We start from the raw sequence: 13,214 nt of genomic DNA, 5'->3' as shown, positions 1-13,214 counted from the left end.
GCCGTCTCTGGGCCCCAGCTCTGTGTCACCTTGTGCAGTGACTTCTCTTCTCCAAGCCTTCATTTCCTTTCTGTGAAATGGGAAGACAAAGTCTACGTATGACTTAGGGTTGTTGTGGGAGTTGATGAGATGCACGAATGCAAAGCCCAGGCATTTAGTGAGCATGCAGAAAACCAAGTTCTTTTTGCTGTTATGTATTTTCATCTAAAAATTGATTTTGCACCACTGGGCACGCTCTTTCAGGGCTGCGTTCCTGAAATCATTAGCCAGTGCCAGGATTGCTTATTTCCAAAGCTGTTAAAATATTAGCAATTTGGATGGGAAAAAAACCATGGCAGTTGTTCAGTCCAAACCTCTAGCACTGCCAATGGGAAAATCAAAGTCACATAGGTAGTAGATGGCAGGGCTGGGGCAGACCCCAGGCCCCCTTACACCCTATGCAGTGTTTTCTCACCATGCCCTCTGACTTCTTCCTTGGTAATTATTGGACTCACTGTCATTACCCAGAGGTTATCATTGGAGGTGGGGGGTAGAGAAGGGACTTTTTGGTCCAAGACCATTTCTCTTGGCCCTGGACTTGCTTCTGCTTGTGGTAGCTTCTTCAGTACGTTGTACTGAAGTACTTTGCACCCCTTTGTACTATGTTGTCCATGAGCACATGCGTGTATGTGTATGCACACGCAACACACACACACACTCATAGTTCAACTCAGCCAAGTGCGAGGAGTTTGGGAGCATACATTTCACAGCTACTTTTCCACTTGGCTTTGCCTGAGATTGTTGTTCTGGATCCCATAGCTCTTCTGAAGGTGACAACACTGGGTAAAACCATTCATCAGTTCCTTTGAAGGGGCAAGGGGATCAGCCTGGTTGGCGTGGAGTGAGCTTAGAGAAAGGCAGACAACAAGTCAGAAAGGTAAACACCGGGAGGAGGGTCAGATCATGTAAGGTCTTGCAGGCCTTTGTAAGGTGGTGATTTTTAATTATTCTGGGAAGCCGGTGGAGGGTTCTGAGCAGGAGGATGACGTTCTTGGGCTTACACCTCCACAGGATCACTTAGATGCTGCGGAGAGGATTCACGGTAGGTAGCGGGAAGCAGGAAGACCAGTTAGGAAGCTGACACGTTCCAGGTCAAAGATGGTGGTGACTTGGATGAGAGAGGCAGCAGGGCGGAGAGTGAGATAGCGCCTACTTTTTCAAGTGGGCTGATTCTGGACATATTGTGAAGATGGGGTCAATGGGAATTGCTGGTGGATCGGATGTGGAGTGTGAGGAGAAAAAGAAAAGGAAAATCAAGGAGCAACTAAAAATATGGAGATGTCACTCACTGTCAATTTTCAGATAAACGAGACCCATCTTCACATTTTAATGCAGACATTTTCCGCCCTAAGATCCTGTCACCTGGGGAAGGAATCACTTGTGGATGCCCAGGGTCCTGGGGGAGGGCGTGAGCCTTGGCTGGTGCGCACTAACCTCCCCGATTCCCCCCACCTTCCAGGTACTTCTTCAACTGCGACTGCCTCATCCCCCTCAAGAGGAAGAGGAAGTACTTCAAGGTTTTTGAGGTCACCAAGACTACGGAGAGCTTTGCCAGCAAGGTCCAGAGCCTGGTGCTGGTCAAGTACGAGGTCATCGTGACGACGGGCTATGAGCCAGGGGCGGGCACCGACGCCAACGTCTTCGTGACCATCTTTGGGGCCAACGGCGACACGGGCAAGCGGGAGCTGAAGCAGAAGATGCGCAACCTGTTCGAGAGGGGCAGCACCGACCGCTTCTTCCTGGAGACACTGGAGCTGGGCGAGCTGCGCAAGGTGCGGCTGGAGCACGACAGCAGCGGCTACTGCTCCGGCTGGCTGGTGGAGAAGGTGGAGGTCACCAACACCAGCACCGGCGTGGCCACCATCTTCCCCTGCGGCAGGTGGCTGGACAAGAAGCGGGGCGACGGGCTCACCTGGAGAGACCTCTTCCCTTCCGTCTGAGGGCTAGAGGCCCTCGCTCCCCCGTCCCACCAACTTGTCCCGACCACACCCGCTACCCCCGACCTTGGCTTTCAGCAGTCCTTTCCTGAAAGCCTCCTGGAGCTGGGACTGGGGGCCAGAGCTCCATGGTCCTTCAGAGGCCACTGTGGGCAACGGCTTGTGGGGTCCTCCACCTTCTCGGGTCTCCTAGATCCAGATGAATCCATCAACCTGTGTCATAATCCATTGCTGCACAAAAATAACTTTTTGCATTTTCTTTTTCAATAATAGCAGTGACCAGGCTGAGGCTTGCTGCCAGGCGTGGATGGGAAATTGGGGCTTCACCCAGGGGATAGAAGTGGGGAAGAAGAGGCCATCAAGATGATGTATTTTAAGCAAAAACTAATTAACACTTTTTTCCCAGAAAAGCTGGGCTAATTAAATTATTAGCAACCACACCCTGCAAAGGACTCATCTGGGCATCTGCTCACTTAGATATGCATCCTGTTTCCCAGTTTCAATAAATCCAGTGGCAAACAGAGAAAAGCACCAGGAGGAAGAATTTTAGCTGGAAGGATCTATGACCCTGTGAACAGGTACAGGATTCTTTCTGTCACTTTACAAAGGACGCATTGCCAAGTACCGGCTGGCTGCCCCAGCCAGTGATAACACAGTTGAGAGCCGGAGACCTGAGCAGGTGATAGGGTGCGGGGAATAGGGGGAAGAAGGTGCCTGGAACAGTGCCTGGAACCGCCTGGTCCCTGATGCACCCGGGCTTGGAGGGGAGGAGGGCATCGGCGGTGTTTAGCACGTGTCACCTATGGCTCGCTGTGGGCAATGTGGACTGAAAGCTGAGAAGGGATTGGAACAAAATGAAGATGTGGTCTCTGCCCTCGAGGGGGATGTGACCCTGACGGAGAGGCAGCAAGAGAACCATATATTCATGTGCGTGCACAGATGTGCACATACACATACACACACACACACACATCCTGATCAACAATCACAGCTGGAGTGCAGTACAACTCAGCCTCTGACTTCTGATTTTCCTGCGGAGGCAGGGGTGGGACTGAGCAGAAAGGTGCATCAGGCCAGGAAGTCTTCCTGTAGGAGGTACCCAGTACCAGGGTTTCTGCTGTGTCACCATGGACCCTCTAGCCCAGACAGGTGTAAACTTGGTGAGGCTTCATGGCTCTGAGCTCTCGGAGACCCTTGGAGAGAGGCTGTGGCAGTAAGCACAGGCCCGGAGGCAGCAAGAAGCAGTCTTGAGTCCCAGCTGTTCCTTTTCCCTGCTGGGAGAGCTTGAGCACATTGCCTCATCTCTCAGGCCTCAGTTTTCTCATCTGTCAAATAGGACGAATGATAATACAAACCTTGTAGGCTACTATGAGGACTACGTGAGTTAAAAGGCAGACAGTTAATTCAGCGCCTGCACTGAAGGGTTTGTCCATCATGTTAAACAAGCAGGACTTAAGGGGGCTGGGGTGGGGTGGGGGAGAAGTAATCATTAAACAGCTTTATTTGTATCTTTTTCTGGAGCCGGTTCTTCCCTTGTCCCTGGATGAAAATTAAGGCAAGCCTCATAACTCTTCTGGACTCTCATAGGTAATAAAACGTCCAACAACAACTTTAAAGTCACGAAGTCCATCTCAGTTCTGTAATTTAAATGTGTGGCTCCAATACAAAGGCCAAAACATTCCACTCAGAGTTGAGTCTCCTCCCATTCCCCAGTTCAGTCCTATCACAAGTGGTAACGAGAGTGAGTGAAGAGCGAGCGTGTGGGTATGTCAGTGTGCACACGTGTGTATGTGTGTGTATGAGTGTGGGGTCAGCCTCACCTCTCGTCCCCACCTTGCCCTTTTACTCCTGTTCCCCACTCTAGCTGACCCCGGTTTCCCACCCCTGGGGGGGAGGGAGGAGAGGTGACGAGGACAGTTTCCTGTTGGGGGCGCTACTGTGGTCAGTGTCCTTTCTGGACCGGCAGCTGTTTGGAGCCTTCCTCCCATGAGCACTTGGGTAGGTTCTATCTCAGGCCCTTCACCACCCCCCCACTCTGTCTTGCTTAGGATCTAAGACACCCAATAGGAGGTCTTCTGGCATCCTTTGCTCTGACAGACTCTGGGCATTGAGGCCACTTGTCTCTGCCATCAGCGGCCAGTCAACCCATCCCTCATCCCCACGATTTCTCTGGACACATCCCTCTCTCCAAATAGCCCCACTGAAACCCCAGTCATTAGCCTTGGGCAAAGGGCAGCCAAATGGAAGGGAGGGAGGGAGGAAGGAAGGAAGGAAGGGAGGGAGGGAGGGATACTCCCAGCCCACCCTCAGCTTTTTCTGAAAATCCTGCCCTCGTATATACGGCCCCTTTCTCAGGCTCTCCATCCTCTGTCATACCTGGAGGACAAGGCTCAGCTCAAAGTTAAAATCGCTTTCTGCCGCGTCCTCTGGCAAGTGCTACTCAGTCTCACTATGGAATGTATCATCTATTGTCTTGTTGAACCAGCCAAGATTGGATGGGAAAAGCCCCTTGTTTTGTCAGTTGCTGATGTGCTCAATAAATGTTGGCTCACTCTTACTGGTATAGGGCAGGCCTGGTTTGGGGACATACCCCATGACCTGAGTCAACTTTCTTTCCATCCCTTACCTTCCGTGCCTCCTCTGCTTCCTCGCAGGGGACTTGTTAAGATCAGATGAAACTACTGCTGTGAAAGCCCCTTCGAAACTGTTATGCCTTCCGTTCATCCGGGTGCACTTCATCTCACACGGGGCACCCCCCCACCTGCCTTGTTCCCCAAGTTCTTGGGACCTGGGCCGGTTGCCCACAGCTCCACGTCCAGCATGTTACCCTCCAGCAAGGCCACACCCACCGTCGCCTCTGCTGTGCCGCCTCTGGGGCTGTTCCTTGTGCTCTAAGTCGCCTCGCCACCGTCCACCCCTCCCTCCCACCCTGTTCTGAGGCCCCAGGCTTGGAGGGTATAATAGTCAGTAAAAAAAGTCAGACAGAGAAAACAAATATGGTATATCATCACTTAGGTGTGGAATGTAAAGCAAACAAACAAACTGTTGAATACAACAATGACAAAAAACAGACTAGACCAGTCTAGCCTCCCTGCTTTGTAGGGGCGGGAACTGAGGACCAGAGTGGGCCTCTGACTCACCAAGGGTCCCACAGGGGCAAAGCTGCAATTGCACTCGGCTATCTGACGCCCTTCACACTCTGCGGAGGAGGTGGGGGAGATGTGCACATCGGTGGAGCGGGGAGTCTTGCAGAATCCACGTGTGTCAGGTCCCATCCCCACAGCCCTGCGTCTTTGCGCTGGCACTGCCTTTCCCTTGGAGCCCTACACTTCTCCTTCCTCCACCCAGGTTGCAGGCAAAGGTCAAGGGAGACCCACTTCCCAGGGTGTTGGGGAGAAGGGTAGAGAAAGGAGGAGCCCCTGCTGCCCTCTGCTCCCACCTGCTGCTGCCCCCGAGCCTGCCCTCTGCCCTGAGGAAGGGGTGCCAGACACCCAAGAGAAGCCCCCAGGGGAGGGCTCCCTCAAAATCTCACCCCGTCTGCCTCTGGGCTGGGCTTTACCTCTCAATTCCTGCCTCTTCCTTGCAAGCCGGCACAGGAATCCCCCTTTTGGCAGGGCAGAAAGGAAAGCTGGGATCGGGAGAAACAAGCAGGCAGCCCAGGGTGCAAACTTGAGGGAGGCGCTAGACCTCAGGCTTATGCAAAGGCAGGGCTGGCACCCGAAGCTGGGGCTTCCTTAAACGTTGCACCCAGGGCATCTCTCTTGCCTCACCCTCAGCCCTGGCCCTAGAAGAAAGACAATCTTCTACCCAAAGCCCCCACAAAGCTCTGTACCCCAACAGTCCGAATTCCAAGGCTGAGACCCAGCAACCAGCCATGGGGAAGATGATGACATACGCCTCTCTTGGGAAGGTCCCTCCTGAATCCCTCTCACACCAAGGCCCCTGCTGCCGACGTGGCCCCTGGTCATCACTGGGGTGGTCAACCATGGCAGGTGGCCCTGGATACCACCTCTCCTCCAGCCAAGACCAAACCCCTCACCTGGGCTCTGGGTGAAGAAAACAAAAGAAGGAATGGTCTCCTTCTCACCTGCACCTCTGTTCCATTTCTATGGTCCTCACCAGACCTACTCATTCCTTCCCCAACCCTACGCCACCCTCACACTGACAGCTCACATTACTAGAAAGTTCTTTTTTATAAGGATGGCTTCTTGAGTGCCAAGGTTTTATATCAGTGTGATCTTTCCCCACTTGATTTAGAGATAAGTCGGCATTAAAGAATATTTGGAGAAAACCTTAAATGTAATGCTACAAATACAAACAAAGCACTTCCAAATAAATATCCCGGGGGTCCACATTAAAGAAAAAAGACTCATTCTCAGTTAGCACAAGCTACTTACACAGGAACTGTTGCACCAAAGTCTAAGAAACACTTGCTCTTAAGCAGGTTAAACAAAAGCCTTCGATCTCATTTCCTCAGCTCTTTGGCTGAACAACACTTTTCTTCCAAGATTTTGATATAAGTACACTCAGCCCAGTTCAGATACACCCCTTCTGAATTCTGATTATGTGGGCTCCGATGGCATGAGGTCAGAAGTCCTATGGGTGCCCCACTTCCTGAGGACCCTTAGTGCTGTGTGTCTGTCCTGAACAGGGACCCCCATTAGTCCCAGCCCCTTGACAGAGCTCGGCACCAGGCATCACTCACCCACAGACACCTAAATGCCCTGAGTTAGGGCAAGATAAAGCTTCCAGGGACAGGTGGGGGACCTCAGCCCTGGACAAAGGGAGTAGTGGAGCCTAGAGGAAAGGAGATTTGACATGATGGGCCTGAGTGAATGACTTTTTAAGGGAGGAAAGAACATTTTACCCTAAATTTAAAAGGGGAACTTTGGGCCCTGGGATGGTGGAGGGGGGGAGAGGCAGTGTTGCTAAGGAGCTGGAGGGGAGATGCTTCAGCCTTGAGGCCTCCATGTGGCTTTTCTTCTAGAATCTCCAGCTGAATGTGGAAAAGACTTTTAATGAAGCAGCAATTCCTGGTGTCTTGGTGTTGAGGCCTCAGCCACCAGCCCTCCTACTGGACAGACAATTACTAGTGGCTGACCATGGCGTGGAATGGCCCGAGGGGAAGAGCAGACATTGATGGGGCCTGGGAAACTCTCCAGGAAAAGGAGACAGAGAGAGGGACAAGAGGAGAAATACTATGGAAGGCAGGGATCTAACAAAAAACAAAACAACATCACCATCATCATCTTCTACACAGCTAATATTTATAGAGCGCTGACTATATTCCAGTCAGTGCCTTACACCCGTGAGCTCATTAAATCCTCAGAAAGACCTATGAGGCAGGTGCTATTGTTATCCCCACTTCATAGATGAAGAAATGGAAGCACAGAGTGTAAGTAACTTGCTCAAAGTCACACAGCTAACAGGTGCCACAGGAAGCCCAAGGGCAGGGGTTCTCCTCAAATGAAATGTTAGCTGGAAGCTCGAGGTATGTAAAGGTGGAAGAACTTCAGCTGTGGCTGGTTGTGGGCAGGGAGGGTTCTGGGACAGAAAGTGCTCAGGAAGTGCAGGCCCCGTGGGAAGGAACGTTGCTTGCAGGTGAGGCTCTGCGCAGGGCAAAGGGGAGTGCAGAAAGGACAGTGCCTGGCAGGGAAGGCTCTGGTTTTCTGCTTCCAGGTAATGGAGAGTGCGGGGGAGAAGCCAGGGCCAGAGGCCAGGTGTCATCTTGGGGCCACGCAGCGTCTGCTGGGGTGCAGCAGCTGGGGAGCTGGGAGTGAGGCGAGGACAGGGTGCAGGTTAACTTGCTGTGTCACCTTGACTGGCCACGGGGCGCCCAGATTAAACATGATTTCTGGGTGTGTCTGTGAGGGTGTTTCAGATGAGATGGGCATTTGAACTGGTGGACTCAGTAAAGTAACCAGCCCTCCCCTGTGTGCGTGGGCCTCATGCAATACCTGGAGGGTCTGGATAGAGCCAAAAGCAGAGGAATGGAGAATGTATCCCCTTCCTTCCTGCCTGCTTGAGCTGGACATCGGTCTCCTCCTACCAGTGGGACTGGAATTTTCCCCATCATTCCCTAGCTCCCAGGCCTTCTGGACTCAGACTGAATTATACTGTTTGCTGTACTGGGTCTCCAGCTTGCAGAGGGCAGATCATGGGACAGCTCAGCCTCCAGAATCATGTGAGCCAATTCTTCCTCAAAATAAATCTCCACATATATAATATACATATGATATATTCTATCATATTATATATGATATATTATATATATCATATCCATCCCATTGGTTCTGCTTCCCCGGAGAGCCCTGACAATCACAGCTGGACTCTGTCCTCCTTAACCTCCTGAGGGTTATGAAGACTAGGAGTCACGGGCAGAGCTTGGGTGTTTTCTGAGAAGTCTGTCCTCCTGGACACTGCGATAGGAGGTGGGAGAGGGGTGGAGATTCGCAAGGCTGCCCGTTGGCCCACGTGTTGGGTAGGCAAAAAATCCGAGGAAAGAGAGCCACTCCCCCAGCCTCAGAAGGCCATGACCCAACAGAGATTAAGTAGACAAAGACAACAGAGGTAGTCCAGGGAGATGCTGGGGGAAGGGGCCTGGTCTGCCATCCACATGCTTACAGTTGGCAAACCAGGGACAGGGAGTGTCCACATGGCTGGCTAGTGGCGGGGCAAGGACTAAGAAGCTATGGTTCCTGAAGGAAGAGACACAGATGGAACTGTGTGGAAAACAACAGACAGCATTTTGGATCATCTCACTCGAAGGAGAACTGGGGATTCATTAACCTAATGAAAACCATGGACTTTAGTTAATAATAATGTATCAATATTGGCTCCTCCACTCTAGCAAATGCACCTAACCAAGGCAAGATGTTAATTACAGGGGAAACTGGGTGGCCATGAGAGAACATATGGGAACTCTCTTTATTTTCAATTTTCTGTACACCTGAAACTTCTGAAAAATAAAGTCTCTGACTTTAAAAAAAAGAGTTCATTAATATGGGTTCTGCTCGCAGTTTATGAGAGAAAGCCATCTTCCAGTTCACTGACCCACACTTTTCTGAGAATAGACTCTAGACACCGCAAAGAGTGTCTGACTTTGGGCTCTTAGGAAGGAATAAAAAATCCACTCCAACTTTCAAAAATCAAATTCCTTCTCTCCTGTGGAGAAACGGAGGAGCCTCCAGTTCAAAACACAAGAGGTTACATTTGAAATTGATCAAAAATGGGAACTTTCCGCTTTAAAATCCATAAACTAAAGTTCAGGAAACAGGTTAATGAGATGATTCTTCACAGAATAGAACAGATTCTTTGAGAGATAAAGAGGTAAAAGAAAATAATAGATAAGAGAGGAGGAGGAGGGAGAGGAAGGGAGTTGGGAGGGGGAGAAGTGGGGAGGCTGAAGGTGGGGGGGAGGGAGAAGGGAAACAGGTGAAGGACAGGGAGAGGATAAGGAGACAACAGACACTGCCGCGTGTCCTGGATGAACACAGGTCTGTGATCGGCTTTCTCTGGACGTTTCCTGGGTGTGCACAGAAATAAGCACCCTCCACGAGTGAGGTGTAGTTAGCAATGCAGTTCATTTTTATTAGTTATAAATAAAGTACAAAAAATCCACCAAAAGTGAATCTAAGCATTTACACAATTCCTAATGTCTCCGCCTTTTCATTGATGCACTATTGCTTTAATATTCATAATAAATATTCTTCTAGCTTTCTGCTATAAAATAGTCTATGTAGCAAAATGTTGCACAGCACAACAGAACAGAACAGCAGGAGGATTACAAAAAAGGACAATCAACACTGAGGATAATCCTTTCACTTACCAGGGGCAACCAAATTACCCCCTCGAGGGCCTGGTGTCGCTGGCTCCATGGCTGAGAAATGAGCCACTGCCAAGGCCAGGGGTGGGGCTGGGGAAGGGGAAGGCGGGGGTGAGGAAGGGCGGGGGACAGGCCAGCCAGGGCAAAGGGCACTTCCCACTCCGACCCCACAGAGCAGCATAAGGCATGTCTGTCCAGGAGCCCTGCCAAGGGGCAGCATCCGCCAGGCCCCCTGCCAAGGGGCAGCGTCCGCCAGGCCCGGCAGTGTGGTGGTTATGCCCCAGTGGGCAACTCCACAGGCTGCCTTCACAGAAAGCAGGTAAGCACGGCTCCAGGGTGGAGGCAGAGGGGAAGCTGGGCAGGCAGCAGGCCGGAAGCCCAGGGAATGGGACCCACAGTCCAGCCAGAGCAAAGTTGGGGCTTAGGCACCCTGCACGGTCCAGCCACTCTTACAAGCCTGGCCAGGCAGCGTGGTGAATCTGGGCCTCCGCTCCCTTCCCAATCAGCACCATCCCAGGGGCCTCATGTGGAGGGTGGATTTCTCCACCACGCAAAGGCAGTGATGTCAAGAGGCAAGAGGGAAGGATGAGCTGGAAAGAAACGGGAGGAGGCGAGGCGGGACGAGGCTGACATGCAGAGTCGGAGCAGCTCAGAGGCTGCCCCTGGAGACAGGGACCTCCTCTTTCCCTTTGGCTCAAAAACTGCTGGGCTCACCGCTGTGCCAGGCTTTGAAGCTACTGCTTCCTCAAACTCTCCCCTCCCACTCCTCCTGGGGAGCAGTGAGATTGGAGGCCCACACCCGTTCTCCACAGCAGCCCCTCCTGCCCACAGCCCCCTTGGAGCAATGGCAGAGGGCGGAGGAGATGCTGGGAGGAGAGACCATGGGTCCAAAATCTGTGCCCCAATCTGCTGTCAAGGGCGATGCCTCAACAACAAAGCCTCCTGGAGAGGGTAGGATGGGGGTGCCAATCCCAAACACCATAGTCTGGGGCTTATAGTCTGCCAACCCCGTCCCCATATCTAACAAGACACGGATTTCAGCTCACTCTCCAAATGACCACTAAACCTTGTGAAAGCACATGTCCAGGGATGTGTCCACCCATCTTGCTGCATGTAAAAGGACAGACACCCTTCCAGGTTTCTCCTTTGAGCAAATCCGCTGGATAAATTCTCAGTCCACTCTCTTCCTCTCCTCACCTCTCCTTCCCTCCTTCCCTGCACCCTCCCTTTCTTCTCTCCTAAGAGGATGAGGGAGCACAGCGTGGTGGGCTCCCACCGGCTCTGTGTCATATTCTATCCAAGTCTGAGGGACCCTAGAGAAACCCTCCAGTTCACCTTCCTCACCCCAGCCCAGAAAACTGAGACTCAGGGAGTCCAAGTGACTTGCTCAAGGTCACGGGGAAGTTTGCAGAAGAGCTGCTGAAAACCCAAGCCTCCTGACCCCCGGTTCAGAGCTCGTTCTAATAAATCAGGCTTTTGACCCTCAGACGCTCCTGCTGGTAATGTCCAAAGGGCCCAGTTCTGGAACCAGAGAGATTTGCAGCCCAGGTGGAGAGAGTGCCCCCGGACCTTCCTCAGAGGATGGGGGCAGGGTGGCCTGAGGTGTGGAAACGGGGAGAAGGAGAAAAAAAACAGGTTAATGATGGGGGGTTGGGGAGAAGGGGCAAGGATAGCAAGTGAAAGGCTTACCCCAGTCTGCTGACGAGTGCAAATTATATTTATATATGTGCTAAATACAGTCACTATATTGGAGTTTTTCACTAGGATCACAGCATACAGAATCAAAGGTTTGCATTTCGTATGGAATGTATCCAAAGAGGCCAGCACCACAGTAGGACAGCTTGCAATCACACACCCTGATAGTCTGGACGAAATAAAGTTCGCGGAATTTTATTTAAGTTTTTTTTTTTTTGTATTCGTAGTTGTTTGTCGTCGTACCAATGCATGCAAAGCATTCCACTCCCAGAAACAACGCCAAAATGAGGTAATAGGAGTAATAAAAAAAATTAGTATCCTTTCTAAATAAATAAATTATAATTAAAAATGCAAAACAACTATAAAAATAATTAAATAAGAACCCACGATATCTACAAGTTAGTCATAAATTATGATTGTTAAATATAAGGCATTTAAACTCACAAAACCCTGTAAACTAGCAACGTGCCATGTTTTTTGTTTTTTGTGTTTTTTTTTTTTTTCATTTTTGTTTTTCTATCAGCTGAAATCGCTCTAGCATTTGCTCTACGCGCGCGCAGGAGATGAAACACGAGGGGGGGGACCTGACAGACGTTGCTACAGCCCCACACGGGGAGTGTCTGTCCCGCCGGTAGGCGGGGGCTTGGGGGATTTCTTCAGGAAAAAAAAATCTGGTGCTTTTTCTTCACCGTTGAAAAAACTGTGCTTGTTCATTAGGCGTAAAGAGTTAAGAATACTTGCACGGAGGCTGGAAACATTTGCAGAAGAGGAGCTTGAGTCCCGCCACGGGTAGGGGGCGAGGGCTGGGCCGGGGGCCCAGCTGGAGGAGGAGCCCAGGCTCCGCCCCCGCCGCGCCAGGTGGCCTGGGTTTGTGGGTTTCGAAGATTGGCGTCCTTGGCGACCCGCTGCGGCCAGGGCTGCGCTGCGGCTGGAGGCCCAACTGGAATCCTGGGGCAGCTCTCGCCCCAGAAGGCACTCATGCGTCTCAGTCAAGAAAGGGTCTGAGTCCCTTGAGTTGAGCGGAAGGAGGACGGCAGGGGGCTGAGGCCGAAGCCTGCCTCTTCTCCAGTCTTCCCAGGCTCCCGGACGTTGGGGGGAGGGGGCCTCGAGGGAGGAGAAGCACAGACCCCTCTCCTCTCTTCTCACCCGGCCTGGCTGCCGGCTGAGGAAGCCGGGGGCTGGGAGGTGCCCACCTGCAAGGTAGGAGGGCCCCAGAGAGATGGGCATGGGGAGCTCCGGGATCTTCCCCCAAAGTCAGAGCTGACCTCTCCCCTCTGGGTGACCTTCACCCCAGTCACTGCCTAACGTTAGCCTGGGGCACTCAGGGAGCCTGCAGAGAACTGGGGGGAGGAGGGGACCCATCCCACTCTCAGCCTATGATACAGGCGTTAGTGCCTTCGGGGAAGGTTGTTGTCAACAGCTTGGTGGGCACACAGCTCTCCCACCTTGAAAAATGTGTAGCTGTTAGGGAGGATCAGAGAATGTGATTGTTGGAAGGAAATTTAGCAAGCATCCAATCCAACCTCTTTGTGTGCAGCTGAGGAAACTGAGGCCCAGAGAGAAGGAGGCAGGTTCTAGAGCTGCCCACTTTGTCAGTCAAGAGCCAAGACGGAAGCCAGACACCAGCTCCCATTCCCTCCAGCCTCCCCACCAACCCACCACCTGCTGGCCTTCCAAGCCAGCCTGGGAGAGGAGAACGAAGAACTGAGACTAAGTGG

General features: G+C 51.9%; 1 protein-coding gene across 2 annotated transcripts in view; it reads left to right on the top strand.

Moving 5' to 3' along the window:
- The window catches only part of LOXHD1 (lipoxygenase homology PLAT domains 1), a 219,867-nt gene extending 217,888 nt beyond the window's left edge, over window positions 1-1,979 (top strand). For both annotated transcript variants that reach the window (XM_059894273.1, XM_059894272.1), the window contains one exon: window positions 1,499-1,979. In XM_059894273.1, coding sequence (XP_059750256.1) covers window positions 1,499-1,979 — 481 coding nt within the window. The remainder of the gene's footprint in view (window positions 1-1,498) is intronic.
- Window positions 1,980-13,214: the final 11,235 nt, after the last annotated feature.

This window comes from Balaenoptera ricei, chromosome 14, assembly GCF_028023285.1.
Source record: "Balaenoptera ricei isolate mBalRic1 chromosome 14, mBalRic1.hap2, whole genome shotgun sequence".
In the NCBI taxonomy this organism is placed as follows: domain Eukaryota; kingdom Metazoa; phylum Chordata; class Mammalia; order Artiodactyla; family Balaenopteridae; genus Balaenoptera; species Balaenoptera ricei.
This window is presented reverse-complemented; position numbering and strand designations above follow the sequence as displayed.